General features: G+C 46.9%; 1 protein-coding gene, 1 long non-coding RNA gene and 2 pseudogenes across 2 annotated transcripts; 1 reads left to right on the forward strand and 3 right to left on the reverse strand.

Annotated features, from left to right (window-relative positions):
- Window positions 1–1,437: 1,437 nt before the first annotated feature.
- On the reverse strand, window positions 1,438–3,567 carry LOC120666631 (agglutinin-like). The gene has a single exon (XM_039946512.1). The coding sequence runs from the start codon at window positions 3,479–3,481 to the stop codon at window positions 1,697–1,699; it is 1,785 nt and encodes a 594-aa protein (XP_039802446.1). The 5' UTR covers window positions 3,482–3,567; the 3' UTR covers window positions 1,438–1,696.
- A 5,423-nt stretch (window positions 3,568–8,990) lies between these two features.
- Window positions 8,991–11,932, forward strand: LOC120666643. Its single transcript, XR_005671826.1, has 5 exons — window positions 8,991–9,501; window positions 9,987–11,023; window positions 11,209–11,329; window positions 11,417–11,498; window positions 11,614–11,932. It is a non-coding gene; the product is annotated as an uncharacterized LOC120666643 (long non-coding RNA).
- LOC120666636 lies at window positions 10,113–17,105 on the reverse strand (annotated as a pseudogene).
- LOC120695090 lies at window positions 14,833–18,220 on the reverse strand (annotated as a pseudogene).
- Between the last annotated feature and the right edge of the window lie 533 nt (window positions 18,221–18,753).

Raw genomic sequence — 18,753 nt, forward strand, 5'->3', positions numbered from 1 at the left:
GACCTGCAGCCTTTCGTCTTCAAATGTTCATGCTCCCTCCGTTCTAAGAAAAAAATAGATCAATTTAGCTTTTCGAGATTGTTAACTTTTGTTATGCATTTAGACATATTTTATATCTAGGCGCGTAGCAAATACTTTGGATTTATAAAAAATAAAACAAAACAATTGCACAAGACGGAATAGCGGTTTGGAACTAAAAAATGGCGATGTGGCAGACCGTGCTGAATTGATATTGTTACTTATTTTGTGTGTACAGTTGATTATGACCCATCCTTCATCAAATATACACTAGTTGTCATCAACATATATTTACTGTAAATCCAACAGAACCAATTTGATATTGTAAATGTTGATTTTTTTCCATATAAACTTAGTCAAAATTATTTAAAGCTTGACTTCGCATAAAGTCTACCGACTATAATTTGGAACAAGGGAAACACATGACAGTGTGACATAGACATGATCCACAAAGCACACGTTTAAAGTCATTATCATACGTTACTGTAGCAATTACTGTAGCAAATTTGTGTTTAATCATGATCTAATTAGGCTCATTAGATTCCTCTGTGCATGTGCCGCACACATTCGACGTGATAGTTTTGAAATTTTAAATTTTACATCATGATGTTGTGATGTGGCCGGCTTGACAATACCACCACAGCGTTGTGAGGTGTCATAGTCTGTAGAACGAAGCACCGCATGAGTCTATGTTTAATTCTCACATGCATGGCGGCTGCAAATTAAGGGCTCGTTTGGCCTAGCTCCACCTGCAGCGGCTTCAGCTTCTTGCTACAGAGCGACAGAGCACTGTATTCTGCTGTAGCATAAATCAAAAACGAAAATCGAGGTGCTACAGCTAACTAGCTGGGGAGAGAAGCCGGTGAAGCTGGATAACCTGGCTTTCCTGGCTTCGCACTACGGTAGTCTACAGCTACAGTAGACGGAGCCGGTGAAGCATAAGCTGCACCAAACGAGCCCTAAATAAGACAGTAGGGCTGGCGCTGTGTTGGTAGTACATTGTTGCCACAATATTTCGTGACCAAAATGGGTGACACATGAGTTTTTTTATGGTATAGGACTACGAAAGAGAAGGGTATAAGTGTTTTTTTTGGAATAGGAAGGGTGTAAATTTTAGTGGCACACATAAGAGGAATTTAGTAAAATGAAATGGGAAAAGGTTTCCTTTTGGCTCGGTGAAAACAGAGACTTCACTGGAGTACGATAGCTGCAGACAACAACGCCCCGCATGCAATTAGGGAAGTATATTGACGTCGTCTAATAGAAAGTCTCATGCATGACACATAATTTTGAGATGACTTATTAGACAATATGTTGTTTTGTAGGTTGTCTCATAGCAACTCTTTAATTCTTTAATTTGTGTAAATAAAAAGGAATGTTGTAAGTTGCATGACAACTAAAACTCATACAATGGTGGTCTAGTTGTCTCATAGTCCTAAAATTTAGCTTATAAGGTGGTTGTCTCGTGAAACAACGACCTCATTCTCTCACCTCGCTCTCGCTTCCACATCATCAAAAATCTTACATGGCATTGCATGAGACGAGCTATGAGATCGTTGACATGTAGCAATGTACTTGTAGAGCTAGACTTTATTCAGCAACCATGCAACACACGAATTTATTGTACACGACACACTGTCTAGCCCTGTTGCAGACGGATCGGATCAGCCATCAGAGCTCACAGCATGAGTGCCCACTGCTGGGTGGCGCTGCCGGTGGCCGGCGACACGACGACGTCGTAGCGGCCGCTCTTGCCGGCCGACGGCCTCGCGTCCAGGACCATCCCGGTGCCGGTGTTGAGCACGGTGCCATCGCTGCGGAACACCCAGCGCTCGCAGGCCGAGCCGGACCCGTCGCAGAACCTCACCGCCACCCGCCCGCCGGCGTCCGCCGCCAGGCACCTCCACTGGAGAAACAGCCACGCCGGCGGCCGCACGGACCCGTCGGGGTACAGCGACCACGCCATCCCGCCGCCGCAGGCCGCGAGGGAGACCGCCCCCACGCCGTCCGCCTGCAGGCAGCGGTCGCCGAACCCGACGACGGGGGCGGTCAGCGGCGCGGTCTCGTTGGTGGGCGTCCACGACTGGCCCGTGCCGCGGTCGTCGCGCCGCACCGTGACGCCGGCGAACGCCGACGACGAGGTCACCGACAGGACCAGCCCGCTCGCCCGCAGCGCCACCGTGCCGTCGGCGCGCGCCTCCCAGACGGCGCGCGCCGCAGGGACGCGCGGCGGGCACGCGTCCACCACGACGCGGGCGCCGGCGCCGGCGGCGGCGGCGGCCAGGCACATGCCGCCGGACCGGACGGTGCCGTCGCGCCGGAAGGTCCAGAGCTGGTTCGCGTCGCCGTTGGACTTGCACGGCCACAGCTGCACCTGGTTCCCGCGGTAGTACCAGTTGTAGGGCACGTCCACGCACCGCCCCTCCGGCCCCACGATGCGCGTCGTCGGCTCCGCCTGGCTGCACGCCGGCGCGCCGGCGCCGCCGCCCATCCCCGCATCCTCCACGACGGACCTGATGACCATGGGGAGCTGCTGCTGGGAATCCGCAGCCGCCGCCGCCGTCGACGACGACGACGACTTGCAGCCGTCGTGCTCCAGGAAGGACACGAGGGGCACGGCCGCGCGCACGTTGTCCACTCGCAGCCACTTGCCGTTGCTCCGCTGTACGGCGACCGGAGCCGGGAAGGCGCCCTGGAAGGACTCCTGGACCGCGGCGGAGAGCGCCGGCCAGCGCGCCTGGAGGCCGTGCAGGCTCGGGTCGTCGGGGACGCCGTTGCCGTCCCGCATGCCGGCGCTCACCCGCCGCTGGACGTACGGGAACGCCGCCGCGCCCGCGATCATCATGTCGCAGGCGGCGACGGCGCGGCCCACGTCCTCCTTGGTGGCGTTGCCAGTGGGGAACAGGAACAGCGACGACACGGCCTGGTCCAGATCCTTCGCCCGCCATGTCGCGGCGGCTCCAAGATCCTGGCGGCCTGCAGCAGGATAGCCGCCGCCGCCGCCTCTCCCGACGCCGGCGGAGTACTGCAGCGCCGCAGCAATGGCAGCTGAGCTCGACCATGGATCATCGGAATAGCAGATCGCCGACGAGAATGCCCGGCCGGATCGTTTGAGCAGGCACGAGTACTTCCACGCCACGTAGGCGGTGAAGTAAGCTCCGGTGACATCCATCTTCAGGCTGATCGAATGCCCCGCCGAGTTCGTCAGAGTGATGTTCAGGTAGGTTTGAAGCGCGAGCGGGTCGTCCCGGTCGAGCAGCACGGGGATCCCGTTGCTCTTCCCCCCAGCTTTGCTCACCAGCGCGGCGCGGACAGCGGCGATAAAGGTGTTGTACTTCTCCGGCGTCGCCGACGCGGTGCTGAACTTTACCTGTGGGTAGTCTTTGAGAGCTTGGGCGCCGGCGGCGGCGCCGGACGCCAGGAGCAGCGCCAGGCAGAGCAATGGCGCCGCCATGCTCGGCATCGGGGTGATTTGCGCTGAACTTCACTTGATGGATGGAGAATTGAAGATGGATATGGTATGGTGGCACCCTATCGATCTGCTCCCGTTTTATAGATGGAGGAGCGGCGCGAGATGGCGCTTGCCGGAGGCCGCGTCGCGTCGTCGTCGCCATTGAGTGGCCGAGCAGGTAGGTGGTCGCCAGCGGGCCAGCGAGGCGGCAGCCTGCAGCAGGCCCACCTGCACGTCCAGATCACCGTGCCACGTGTGTCACGCGCGCCAACGGGCCGGCCATGCGTGTCGACTGTCGAGGAACACGATGATGCAGGCCGGGCCGGCGAGAAACACGACGGCCCGTACGTGCGGGGGCACACTCCGCCGGTTCCTATATACTATTTTCCAGAAGATTATTTGTTAGTTATCTTTCAGTGTTTGAGATCCGTATAGAGAAAAAAAACGAATAAGATGAGAGCTCGTGGACAGCCGCTCAGCGCATGGCTGGCTTGGGGACAGATGTTGATGTCAGGATGGCTGATGTGGGAGGGGTACTCGATTGATTTTTTTCGCCATGAGACTTTGATCTTATATTTCTTTCAAATCATAAATGCGTTTTAGATTCTGTTTGAACCATGATGTTACTTAGATTTTATGCAACAAAATAAGATCCAATATCAATATATTTTATCTTTTTTTAACAATCAACATTTTGAACGCACTAATTCAACATTTTCTATTTACTATTTCAACATTTTCACATAAAATGTTGAACCAATTTATTGAAATTGTTGAATTGAGTTTAAATAAATATTGGCTATACTATTTTAGGAACAAACAAAATACTAACATAGATTAAAAGAAAAGATAAAAAGTATACCTGCCCATCGGCATAAGCTGACTATGGCACGTTGTGTTTTGTTCACTGTTGTGGACCTGTGTATGCATGATGCATGCCAATACAGACCTTGCGTTGTTGGCTGAGCGATGGTGTTGACTGCTGAATAATTATGGGCCGTGGTGAGCTGTGTGATAGGTACCATCCACATCTTCCGGTAGATGAATAGGAGCCCCCGGCACACTCCTGCCCGTACGCATGCACATTATTTTACGGATTTTCAAACGTACCTGTATTAAATTGGGAAATACGGTACACGTATTCACCAGACAAAATACACAAAGGCCCCTAAAAAATGCAGAAATTACAACCACATCCTTAAAACATCTGTGCTCCAAATTCCGCCGCCGCTTCTACCAACCCCGAGGCATCGCCTCTATCCACCAAGTAAAAAGCTAACAGACTCACCTCATCACAGGACGACGAGCCGCCGACGAACTTCCCCGGTACAGCGGCTCTGCCATTTTAGCACCACTTTCACAGACTCACCAGTGGCGCCAGAGAGAAACGCACGCTGCAGGAACAGGGATGAGTCCAAAATGCCTTATTCCAAGGTGCCGCCGTCGCCATCGCCTCGCCGCGACGCCCAAGCTCCATTGGCCACTACCGGCGAGAAAACTCTAGCTCTGCCGCTAGGTAATGGGGATGAGCAAAACCTAACTCTAGTTGAACAACTACCTAAGCTATATACATCCGTACGATGATTCTGTTGCTCATCTTCCTCTTCGGAGCCATTACAGCCGTAAGAGAGGGAGAAGGCCGCCGGAAGCGGCGTTCTCCCCTTTTCCACCTCTCTCAACTGTAACAAAGGGAAGAGTTGGCAACTTGGTTACATCATTGGATAGATAGATGGATCGTTGTCTGAACAAACATGTGCCTGCTCTAGACACGGATATAAACAATCGAGTAGCATCTGATACCTATGAATATGAATACAAATAGTTATTTTCCTTTTTGTTTCAGATCGGGTACAGATAATATCTAACTTGTCGGATAAGATAAAAATAGAATCGACAGCGTAAAAATCTAAGTTTCAGAATTCAAATTTCTCAATACGGATGGATACTAACCCCTCTAACAAATCGGACCTCGAATACGGCGCCGGATACACTGCTGCCGCGACGTTGTCAACTACGGAGATGGATCTTGGCTCCCCCATCTCCTCCCATTTTATGGCCGGAACCGGGACCGCCGGCGGCGGCAATAATGGTGCTTCGCCTCCGGCGTCGTTGCCGGCAGCGGCATGTGAATGGTGGGGCAGGAGGGTAGCCAATGGTCATCAAGAGCAGCAGCCGGCCAGAGCAGGCCCCCACCTGCCCCAGATCAACGTGCGTGTGCCGCCACGTGCGCCGGGCGTCACGCCCGGGCGGTGCGATTCCAGGAACACGACGATGATAACGGACGACGATGAGGAACACGACGGCAGCGAGTGTGTGTGTTGTGGGGGGACGAGCAAATGCTCTCATCGTCGTCTGAACTAGCACGTGCGTGGGCCAGATACGAAAGTACATGTGTATGTGTGCTCTTATCTGAAGTTCCCCCAATAGCAGCGTATATTGCACTCTATTCATTCCGTTTCAAATTACAGTTAGTTTTGGCAAATCCTTTTAGATAATAGAAAAAGTTCCGGCTTCCAACCCGAGAGGCATCAATCCGTAATTATTACATACACTCGGAGTTTAAACCACACTGTGTTTAAAATTAAAGATCCATACACAAAATCAAGAGTCATCCATGGACTCGAAGAACTGCTAAGGTGAAGACTCCAGAAGGTGGCAATGCTTCGCCTAGCCACTCCATTTGGTCATTTCTATATATGAAAGCGCCGACCCTCCGCGCCCTCTCAGGCAGCCACGTCGGCTAAAAAAATTTCGCCCGTCCGATCGTGATCCGATGGTTACGGATGAAAGAAAATCTTCCTATTTCAGAGTACTAAATAAAATCTATTTACAAAACTTTTTGTATGGATGGATTACAAATCACGAGACGAAACTAATGAGCATACTTACTTCATGATCAACTCATAATTAGTGAACGGTTATTGTAGTATCCGATGGTTACGGATGAAAGGAAATCTTCCTATTTCAGAGTACTAAATAAAATCTATTTACAAAACCTTTTGTATGGATGGATTACAAATCACGAGACGAAACTAATGAGCATACTTACTTCATGATCAACTCATAATTAGTGAACGGTTATTGTAGTATCACTGTATGACTACGGATGAAAGGGAATCTTGCTATTTCGGAGTACAAAATAAAATCTATTTACAAAACCTTTTACAGGCCGGGTTGTAAATCACGAGACGAACCTAATAAGCATACTTAAATCATGATTAACTCATATTTAGTGATCGGTTACTGTAGTACCACTGTATGGCTACGGATGAAAGAGAATTTTGATATTTCGGAGTACTAAATAAAATCTATTTACAGACTTTTTGCACGGATGGCTTGTAAATCACAAGACGGGTTGTAAATCACGAGACGAATCATTAGTGAACGATTACTGTAGTACCATTGTATGGCTACGGATGAAAGGAAATCTTACTATTTCGGAGTACTAAATAATATTTATTTACAAAACCTTTGGTATGGATGGGTTGCAAATCACGAGACGAAACTAATGAGCATACTTACTTCATGATCAACTCATAATTAGTGAACGGTTATTGTAGTATCACTGTATGGCTACGGATGAAAGGGAATCTTGCTATTTCGGAGTACAAAATAAAATCTATTTACAAAACCTTTTACAGGCCGGGTTGTAAATCACGAGACGAACCTAATAAGCATACTTAATTCATGATTAACTCATAATTAGTGATCAGTTACTTTAGTACCACTGTATGGCTACGGATGAAAGAGAATTTTGATATTTCGGAGTACTAAATAAAATCAATTTACAAACTTTTTGCACGGATGGGTTGCAAATCACGAGACGGGTTGTAAATCACGAGACGAATCTAATGAGAATACTTAATTCATGGTTAACTAATAATTAGTAAACGATTACTGTAGTACCATTGTATGGCTACGGATGAAAGGAAATCTTGCTATTTCGGAGTACTAAATAAAATCTATTTACAAAACCTTTTACACGGATGGGTTGTAAATCACGAGACAAACCTAATGAGCATACTTAATTCATGATTAACTCATAATTAGTGAGCGGTTACTGTAGTACCACTGTATGACTACGGATGAAAGGGAATCTTGCTATTTGGGAGTACTAAATAAAATCTATTTACAAAACCTTTTGCACGAATGGGTTGTAAATCACAAGACGAATCTAATGAGCATACTTAATTCATAATTAACTCATAATTAGTGAACAGTTACTGTAGTATCACTGTTGCAGATCATAGATTAAGTAGCTCATTAGATTCGTCTCGCGATTTACAACCTATCCGTGTAAAAAGTTTTGTAAATAGATTTTATTTAGTATTCCATGCCTGTGCTCAAATATTCGATGTGACGTTTTTGGGATAAAATTTTTGAATCTAATCACGGCCCTAATTTCTATATGTGAATGCCCCGAAGGTCGGCGCAACGGCAGACTGGCCACGCCAGTAAAAAAAGATTCCTACTATTCGATCCTAAATTGGCAGGGCATGTGATTGGCCGTGCCATCGTTATCTTTGAGGCCTTGAGACACGAATGGTCCACGCGTCAGCTATCCATTCGGTCACTACAAAATATCTAAATCTAGAACTCTCGACCGGTAATTTTGGTGGCCTCCGAATGGGTGTGTGCTCTACTGCAATGACGGCAGTGAAGCTAGGCTGGAGAGCCACGCGGCGAGTTTGGGCGGGCCGCCGGGCACGCCCTCGATGGGTGCGGCGAGTTCATGCCGTCACCGGCGGGCGACCCGGCCTCGCTCCGGTACGCTGCGGTGCCGCAGGTCGGGCGTGATAGCCGCGCATTGCATGGTGAGGAGATGCCCCAGGACCGCTCCCGGCCGCCTTCGACGGCGAGATTGAGACGTCGGATTTCAGCTACTATTTTTTTCATACTTTGCTTTAAAAATAAATATCATATTTCTATCTATGTATATCCATTTGTCTATACATCTACTACAAATTTCTATATAAACTTATATTGCCAAACGAAAATAAATAAATAAATTACGCGCGCCAAGGCGCGCGCAAGGCACTAGTTAATGTAGTGCAACAGAGCTTATGGCTTATGACCGGAGCCAATGTGTCCATTTGAAAAGCACCTTGATATTAGAGACCTCCAATGTGCTCATGGTTCAAAAAAAAAAGAGGAATGTACTCATCCGAGTTTGAATCTTAGACTCAACACTAACATACAATATAAGCATGGGAGATTGGATAATTTAACAATTAATCGCCCGCCTCTAATCATACTTTTGCAAATTCCCTCTCCCACTCCTCCTCACACTCCCTTAAATGTTGATCCGATGACCTAGATTAAAGTTTGCAAGGTTTGAATAAAAAGATTAGTTTGCAACGGATATGTTTTTTTTTTCATACGATGCACCGGGCTATAGTTAGCTATTCGGATCGCTCGGCCCAGCACGACCCGGGCCCAAGTCGACCCGGCACGATTAGGCCCAGCCTGATTGGCTCAATTACTTATTCGTGCCGGCCCGGCCCACGTGCCGAGGCCTGTTATCCCCACCACTGGCCACTCGCCGAGGCCGCGGATGGCGCCGCCGGCCGCGGGGGAGGAGGACCTCCTGCTTCCTGGAGGAGCGGCATGCCGGCCGCCGGGTGCGGGGAGGCCCTCCACGCCGCCGCCGCGCGCTGCCCATCCCGTCCGCGCCGGCGCGGGCGCGAAGCTACCGTGCGGGGCGGTGCGGGGGAAGGCCTGCGCGCACCGCTCATCAACGCGGAGAGGAGATCCGGGGAAGCCGAGGCAGGCGCGCGGTGAGGCCAAAGTCGTGGAGACGATTGCGGGCCTGCCATGCCTCCGCTCCTTCCTGGGCTGGCGACAATTTTCGGCGCAATGACACTGACCCAGCGAGGCGGCTCCTCCATTGGTCTCTCCCCCACCGTCGTGGACCGGACCACTCGCTGGACGACCACCCCGCGGACACCATGCGGGTGGCGCTGCCGTCGCGGGCTCGCGACGGCGGCTGCGCGACGAGTGCAGAACCAAGCTCCCATCGCCAACATGCTCCGGTAAGTGTTACTGAACTCGAGAATGCAGTTGTGCCGATGGATAATTTAGCTGGTCCCTTCTTCACATTTATATGCAAGCATGTTACGTGACTGAATGTATAAAGATGTTTGCCTTACTGCTACTGCGGAGGCCATATTCCCACTAACTACGACAGCCTAGGCCATACAAACCAAGTAACCAACCAAAGCATGGTTGCTCCATACCTGTTACAGCCTGCTGCCATCACACTTGATTGGCGTGGCAGAAACCATACAGATAGTAGAAATCCACACACAGAAGAATAGCCAGGCACAAGGTTTACATTACACCGATAATCGGCATCATTACCCAAAGAAATGTATAGCACAGGGAGCAGTTTGTGACTGAAACAGCAATTTGGATTTTTGTTTTCTAGTCCAGGATTATTTCGACGAGCCTCTTGATCAAAGCCACTCTGGATTCTGATTATTGGAGGATGCTCTTTGTGTCTCATATTCCCCAGCAGGTAATTAACTGCCAAACATTAAGAATGCATCTCGGATTGCATGCATCTCTACTGCTACATCTCTTATCGATGGTCGCTCTCGAGGCTGTTGCTGCGAGCAGGACAGGCCCAGCCTGAAGACAGAAATCAAGCACTCCTGGACTCTACTTCTTGTAATGTTATCCATGGGTTCTTCGTGCAGCCAGATTGTTGAGTCCACTATCTCCATGGCTTTATCAGGAAGAGCATCCTTGGTATACTTATGCAGACCTAGTGAATCTCTGAGCATGTCATCTGTTGGGCTCCTTCCAGTAAAAATCTCAAGCAGCAATATGCCAAGACTATAGATATCACCAGCCGACGTGATTGCAGATCCCTCACCATACTCTACAGTTGAGCAAACATTTTCTGGTTAGCATGTCATATTTATTTGAAATACACAAAGTAACTTATGTAGAACTTGAGTCACCTGGAGCAACATAGCCAATGGAACCTCTTATTCCGGTTGTGCTAGATGCATTTAGCATTCTCTTGCTTGCATTTTCCGGGAGGAATTTTGATATGCCAAAGTCTCCAACTCGGGCACTCATGTCTTCAGCAAGAAGGATGTTGCTTGGCTTCAGATCACAATGGATAACTGGCGGTTGACAGCTATCGTGAAGATATTCTACTGAAGCAATGATATCAGAAGCGATATCAAGCCTCTGGTCAAGGCTTAGTGTGTTTCTTGTAGTGGATTTTTGAAATTTTGGGTGAAGCCAAACATCAAGGCTACCATTAGGCATAAACTCAAAAACCAATGCCTTGAACTCTTGACCTTGCAGATCAAAGCTCGAGCAACAAGTAATGATCTTTATGAGACAACGGTGCCGTATCCTTCTCATGGCCTCACATTCCACCTCGAAACTCTTGGAAGATCCAGACTGATGAAGGTTGAAGACCTTGACAGCCAAGGGTTTATCCTCATTGTCAAGAAGACACTTATAAACTGTACCATATCTTCCACTTCCTAGCAATTTTGCCTCTGAAAACCCATCAGTACCTTTGGATAATGCATGGTATGGAATTCGTTCAAATTTCTCACCAGCAATTGGAGATTGTGCTCTTTCCTTTTGCTTTTGTTTGAGCTTTTTGCGGAGCATCCAAACGAGAAGAATAAATGAAACGGACAATAAGACTGTTACAGTTGTTATCAGAGAAACTATAAGAGACTTAAACTTCTTTTTTCTGCCCTTTCTTGTAGGCCTTATGGAGCAAGGTGCCAAGTGAAGTTGAGGTGCTCCACTGCACAACTCAGTATTCCCAGCGACTGATTTGTAAGATAGGTTTCTGAACGCACCTCCATCTGGCACCTTGCCTTGCAGGTTATTGAAAGATATATCCAATATAGACAGTGATGTCAAATTCTGTAGAACTTCTGGGATTGGCCCTGACAAGTTGTTGTGTGCTAGGTACAACTGTTGCAGAGCTCCAATATTACCGATGGCATCAGGGATCCCACCAGACAAATTGTTCATGGTCAGATTCAATACAGTAAGTCCTTTCATGTTTCTCAGAGATTGAGGTATGCTTCCTTCAAACGAGTTCTTATCCAGTAACAGTTTTTCTAAAACTATGCAATTTCCAATGCTGTTTGGTATTTGGCCAGACAGCTGGTTACCTGATAGGATCAATTGATTGAGGTCGGTCATGGCACCAACTTCTGATGGAAGGGGTCCTGAAAGAGAATTGTACGATAAATCTAAGTAATATGAAAGCGAAGGAAGCTTCAAAATTTCCTTGGGTATTGAACCATTGAGGTAGTAATTTGTCGACAGATCAAGAAGAAATAAATTCTTCAGGTTCCCAAGACTTTCTGGGATTGGTCCTTCCAAGTTGTTGTAATATGCAAGGAACCTGGTTAGCTTTGTGAGATTTCCAATAGATGGTGGTATGAGACCTGACAAGCCACTACTATAGAGGCCAAAGTCCACCAAGTTTTCTAGTTTCCCTATGCTCTCTGGAATCATGCCTGACATAGAAGTATTCACTATCAGCAATGTGTTGAGGCCGACAAGATTCCCGATGTCCGCAGGGATACTCCCAGAGATCTCGTTGTCATTCAAGCTTAATATCTGGAGAGTACTTGAAAGGTTTGCAATCGAACCTGGCAAATGTCCTCTGAAGGAGTTGTCGTCAAGTAATAACCACCGTAGTTGGCTGCAGTTTGCCAAAGAACTGATGAATCCCCATCCCTCCTTATCATTTGCTTCAAGCATGTTTACACTAAGGTACAACTCCTGCAGAATTTGCAACCTCCCCAAAGTAGCAGGCACATACCCAGCCAATCTGTTTCCCCCGAGATAAACTGTTGTGAGATCGGAGAGATTGGATATTGTAGAAGGGATTATTCCAGTGAAGTTGTTGTTGGACAGGCTAAGGATTTGCATTCCAGGGAACTTGTTGCCAATATCAGCAGGAATGCTTCCATGCAGCAGATTGCCCCCTACCTGAAGGCTAACTAGTCCTGACAAGTTGAATAGAGAGAGTGGAAGCACACCGGAGAGATTGTTTGTGAAGAGATGGAGGCGCCACATGCTCTGGATGGCGCCGAGCCCTGCTGGTATTGAGCCGTAGAGCTGGTTGCTGAAGAGACCGAGGTACTGCAGACGTGACAGGTTGGTCAGTGACACCGGGATGGGGCCTGTGAAGCTGTTGTTCCCCAGCGCAATTGCTTCCAGGGATGTCATCGTCTTGCCAATCTCGTCCGGAATGTGACCGCCAAGCTTGTTGCTGTGTAACACCATGATGGTCATGCTGATGCAGGAGCTGAGATTGGCAGGGAAGGTGCCGGAGAATAAGTTTTCGCTCAGGTCGAGTGTCTGCAGGCGCCGGAGACGACCGAGGCTCGCCGGGATCTCACCGTACAGCCCATTGGCGCTCAGGTTGAGCGTCTGCAGAAAGGTGAGGTTCCCGATGGCCGGGGAGAGTGCTCCGTCGAGCCCGCTGCCAACCAAGTTGAGTACCGTCACCCGGTCAGGCCTCCGGCGGCTGCACGTCACGCCCTCCCAGCTGCAGAAGCTGGTGCTGCCGTTCCAGGAGGCCAGGGTACCGGAGCCACCACTGGCGACCTGTTCTTTGAAAGCTAGCAGTGCTGCCCCGTCCCCGGCGCTCGCACTGGGGATCATCAGGATGGCCATGACCATGAGTGACGGTAGCAAGCTCAAGGCCGCCATAGAGATGCGCATACTGTTGAAAAGCTTTGCTAGAACACCGAAGTAGTAGTGACATGTTTGAGTTTGTCAAAAACAAAAAAAATTGGGGGCTGTCCTGTCCATCACCGAGTGGTTGAGCTATACTAATGTGCTACGTTTTGTTTTCATGGATGACCTGTTCCTCTTTTGACATCTTCAGAGTTGGGTTCCTCTGGATGCACTCCATTACGTCCTTAACCTGCCGTTTTCATACGGTCAAGATGGGTACATCATCGCAGAATTTTCTTCAGATCTTGCAATCTTTTCCTAATGCTCTACAGTGAGTCAAGTTAAGGATGTGGCCTTGTTTGGAGGAAGCTGTATAAACACACGCTGTCTGGTATCAGTCTACTATCGTCAGTTATGCTGCTAATGGTTCGGGTGGAAATTTAGTCCCTGTTCAGTTTTGTGACAAATGGTTGCTGTAGCTATCAGGTGGATTCGGTTTGGATTAAGAAAATAATTTAGTTTGGTTTGGTTGTTCATGCGGCGGAATCGTTCAGATCCATAGCAGACACCTTGATTTTCTAGGAACCGCAGACAGGTTGGTCCGCGAGGACAACGCCGGCATCACCGATGTTGCCAGTTGCTGGAGAGATCGACAGCCAACTCAGATGCGAATGCACAAACCACTGACGTTTTGGTTGACATGCGATAGTGTGGTTTGATTTGACATTTTAAGGAAAATGATTTGGTGTGGGTTTAGTCTTTGGTTACAGCCCATCAGCAGCTAGAATCGTCGGTAGACTGGACTGACCGGCAACAGCCGAAAACTCTGCTTTTGATTTTTCAAGCGAACAATTTTTCATCCTGTAGAATTGTCGATGCTTGCAAAGTTGGTAACCATTCAACATTTTTTTTCCCAGTCAGCTGAGAGTGATAGGTGCGTCAGGAGTGCTGATACTCGATGGTCCCGTGGATTCTTACAGCTACGTGACTCGGTGTCACGTAGTGTTTGGTTCAGCCAATGGGGTGATAATGGTAATGCTATCAGATACCTCCGCTATCTGATACAGAGTAATGATTTCCAGATTTTGTTTGATGGCTTTGGGTAACGTAGTTATTTCCTTTTCTATGTTTGGATGGGAACCACCATAACTAAAAGTAGCAGGCTGCCGATTTGAACAAGCTTGAGCTTACAGGACAGTAAAAAATTAGCAGGACATTGTGTCACCCATTCTATGCTTATAGAACATCACGTACATAATAAAGCATCCATGATTTCCAAATTAGCAGAACATTTTTTTCGAGCTTACAGTTACAGGACAGCAAAAAATTCAGAAAGATGACACAATAAAAAGTCCAGTACTGAATATATCTTGAACTTCAAAATGGTAAAAAATTCAGAAAGGTGACACAATAACAGGTCTTAGAGCGTCAACTTCGAATGCTTGACAAATTCAAAAGTTCATATGAATAATCTAGCAGAAGGTTGATCTCGTACATGGCTTCTGAAATTCTTAGCGAAAACTTGACGCTTACTCTTCACTTCTTCCTTTGAGCCTCATCTAATGTAGAGAAAAAAATTATAAACATAAGTGAAAGAAGGATTTCTATATGTAATAGAGGCAAGGTAAAAATGAAAGTATCAATTAATTGTCATCAGATTTCAGAAACATTATCAACTAACCATCAGGTAAATATTCACTAGATATCAAAATCATATTGCGTCTATTACTGACTCATTTTTTATACTGAAAATTCCATTCAGTTCTCTACCCAGCCCTTTCTTAAATGCAATAGCAAGAAAATCATACTGCCGACAGTTTGATAGCTACTAGCAAAGTGTACCTGCAGCACTAGCAAAGTGTAACATGCTCCAAATGCTTGTCATTCTAGACTCGATGTCCAACTGCTGATCTTGTGAAGGTGCAATTAAACACAAATAGCAAGTACAGCATGGTGCAAGCTAGCTGACAGTACGAGTATGGTGTCAGTTTTAAGTTACATGTCAGTTGAACCTCAATCAGATTGCTGTGAACACCCTATTAGACTTAAAATAGCAGTCTTATAGTGACAACACTTAAGTCAGCTAAAAATGAGGAGCCAATAACTTAGCAAGCATATTCTGTATGAATTCTCTCATAAGAGTCTCCGCTAGTGCAAACAACATGGTCATTTGATTTGTGATCTTCACGAACACTTGCATCTTTAAGAAGTACGCTGGCAGTAAATCCAAGCCTAGTCAACTCAGCTACAGACTTCTCCTGCAGCATCTGCATTGGATCATTTTTGCGTTGCCTCCTCTTGTACCTTGGCTTCCCGCTCCATTGCTTCTGCCATCATCCCAAAGTGCTGTGAAGCTTTGTTCAGATCGCCACGGAGTGCCCCAACCATATCCAAAAATGGGTCACTTGACACGCTATAACTTCATTCCCTTTACCGCTATCCTTATCCTTCTTCCTTCTTTTGGAGCTTGATGAAGTTGAATCAACTGAGTTCCTACTATCCAAAGACTGTCCTGGTGTCTCCATAGACATCCTGTCTTCTTCCACTACATCTTGATCATATCCCAAAGCAATTTCTTTCTCTATATTAGTAACAGCCTCACCTAGCCCCTAGCCCCTAGGCTCCTTCTCCAGTAGCTATATCCTTGCCATATATATAGCAGCTAGGTAGGCTCAATGCAATATTCACTAGAAAGATAATACTATTGCATCCTTTGCTATTTCTCGTTCTGTAGTTACTATGATTCCTACTAGTTGTTTAGGTGCAACCTAACGTGTGCTGCATCTGCAGTTAACCAGTCTTGCTTTTTTTTGTGAAAACTGCAAAGTACCAGAAAAATTACGAGGTAGCTACATATCAGAAGCCTGAAACTAATTATTCCATGATATGACAAAATCTACAGACAGACTCTGTGACGACACTATTCTAGTCCTATGTTACTGATGGCCAAGCGGGCCGTGCGGCCCAAGCCAGCCTTGGACCGGGTTTGACATGGCACGGATAACAAAAAAAACTCGGCCGGGTGGGGAAAGACCGCCCCACCGGTATTAAGCTAAGAAGAAGCCTCGGCTTCCCCGACCGAGAAAATTCCCGAACCCCAGCCCCGCCCTGACACTGGGAACCGTAACCCCTGGGAATTGCCTGGGCCATACACAGTCCTTAGGCCGACCTGGGCAGGCTCTTAACCAGTGCTTTGGCACACGGGACCGGCGAGAGGATTTTTTTAACCACGGCCTGAAATTCGCTCCCATGGGGATTCGAACTCAGGACTTGTGGAGTGCCGCTCGAGTGTCTTAACCGCTAAGCTAAGCACCCTTTGGCCATGGCACGGATAACACGTAAGTACTATATAATAAACTTTAATTAAATAGCAACATGTGAAATTTGTTAGCAAGGCTATTAGTGGGCTCGCCCTTGGGCCATGGCGCCTAGCCTAGGCAGCTAGGGTTGCTCTTTGGGTTTACGGTAACTGATCATAGCAAGGATCTCCTTTGATTGAGTGTATTCTATAAACCCTAGTTACCAATCCTTGCCTATATAATATACCCTTGTACTCTCATTAATCAATCACCAATTTCCCGAGCCATATTCTCTTTTAAAGTCGAAAAAATATATGTAAAGTTATAGATTAGAGTTGCATTCCATACCTTAGATATTTAAGATGCATCCCCTAAAAAATATTAAAATATCAGAGCAGAGATTCATTTCCTTATCATTTACTGCATTCCTATGCATTATCAACGGTTAATATTCCATATATCACCAAGTTGTTGTGATTAAAATGAAGTTTACTGAAACTTATCTAGTTATCCTTTGATGTGCTTTGTGGCCCAGGTCAGCTCTAAAGAAATGACAGTAGTGCAAAACACTAGCAAGGTATACTTTACACAATCCAGTACATGGATATTCTTCCTATTCCTCTGTTCTTAATTTAGCAGTGTATTGTTTTAGGTTTTTTCAAAAAACTCGATCGGGGGGGTTGAAACGGTCCCCACCCGTGTTTCATTAAGAGGAAGCGACTGCCTCGGCTCTTAACCCGACCGAGAAACCCCCCGAACCCTGGCCCACCAGCGAGGGGGGTTTTTTACCCCGCGGCATCGGAAATTCGCGTCCCCCAGGACTCGAACCCGCGCCGCGGGGGTGCCGCCAGCCCCAGCCGGCCAACTGGTCGTAGGGGCCTTAGGCGTTTTAGGTTTTTTCACAAATGTGATTCTCCCTTCAGCTGCCAGTATGCCATTGAACGGCAACTATTTATTATCTGGGTCGCACTTTCAACATAACATTCAAAGGCAAACATGAAACATGCTAGAAAGCTCAAGTGCCAACACCAAACTAGCCCCTAAAAAAAAACACTAGTCGATCACTGTGTTTGAAATCTTAATTTGGCACTGCTTCGTGTGTTGGTCGTGGCCTGTAAAATAAAAGCTATTCTGTATACATGGTATGTAGTTTGTGCCTAAATTGAAGAAACAATGGTGACATAACATAATTCGATTGTATACTGATATTTTCTATAGTGAAAATGTGCTCTGTAGAGATCAATAACAATATAAGATGAGTGCATAATCCTGGTAGAATTCAGAATGAAACCTGGTAACCAAGTCTAAAACATCTTTTCTTCTTTCTTGATTTTTCTATCAAGTTGGTGCATCTTTTCTTTGGGTACACAAGCATGAAAGATCGAGATACACATCCAGTTATATGTCTTCTCAGTTCTATACATTATGATGTCTTATTTTTCTTGTTAGATTGTTTGGAGATAATCTAAATTGTTTTGTGAACAGTTTGAAGGTTTTTTTTCCTAAATTTTATCTGAAAGAAAAATGATAAATCCGATAAATTTTTGAGAAATTTGATAAACCGGTTTTTTCCCTTACCGGTAAAGTTAATCTCGTCGCCGTGGCCGTCAAACGTGACACTCTAGGGGCCGATCACCGTTGTGTTGTTGGGCAGTTCTAGCCACTGGGTCTTGCTGGCGTCGATGGCCTTGGCTGTGGCAGCGGCCGAGGGCAGGAGCAACAGGTAGGTGGCGAGAAGAATGATCCCGAGCAAAGGCAGCTTCTTCGACGGCATGATTCGCTTCATGATTCTTTTCTTGTTTCTACTCCGGCCGGTGAGTTCTCTCTTTCTATTGTCCGCCGATCGCTGTTACGGACACTTCGGTTTGATTTGTTGGAGGATGGTGTCTCTGCTTCCCGTTTTACTGGGGGCTTCTTCGGCGAGTAGTCCGATTCGGCATCGGAACAAGAGTGAGCAGACTCAGATACTTCCTCCGTCCATAAAAGAATGCAAAACTATAGGATACGTATTGGTCAAATTAGTTCAAATCTAACTAAATTTATAGTAAATAGTATTAGCGCTTATATCCCCAAATAAATTTATTATGAAATTATATTCTATAACTAATCTAATAGTACTTATTTCATGAATGCTATTATTTTTTATATAACATTATTCAAAGTTGAAACTGTTTAACTTCTAAAAAACGAGAATTGCATTTTTTTATGGACAGAGGGAGCAGAACACACGCGGCCATTCCCCCCAACCGCCGTGGAAAAACGAAGCCGGCAACGGGCGTACCGCCAAAAAACCGAGAGCGAACCGGA

This window comes from Panicum virgatum, chromosome 2K, assembly GCF_016808335.1.
Source record: "Panicum virgatum strain AP13 chromosome 2K, P.virgatum_v5, whole genome shotgun sequence".
Taxonomy (NCBI): domain Eukaryota; kingdom Viridiplantae; phylum Streptophyta; class Magnoliopsida; order Poales; family Poaceae; genus Panicum; species Panicum virgatum.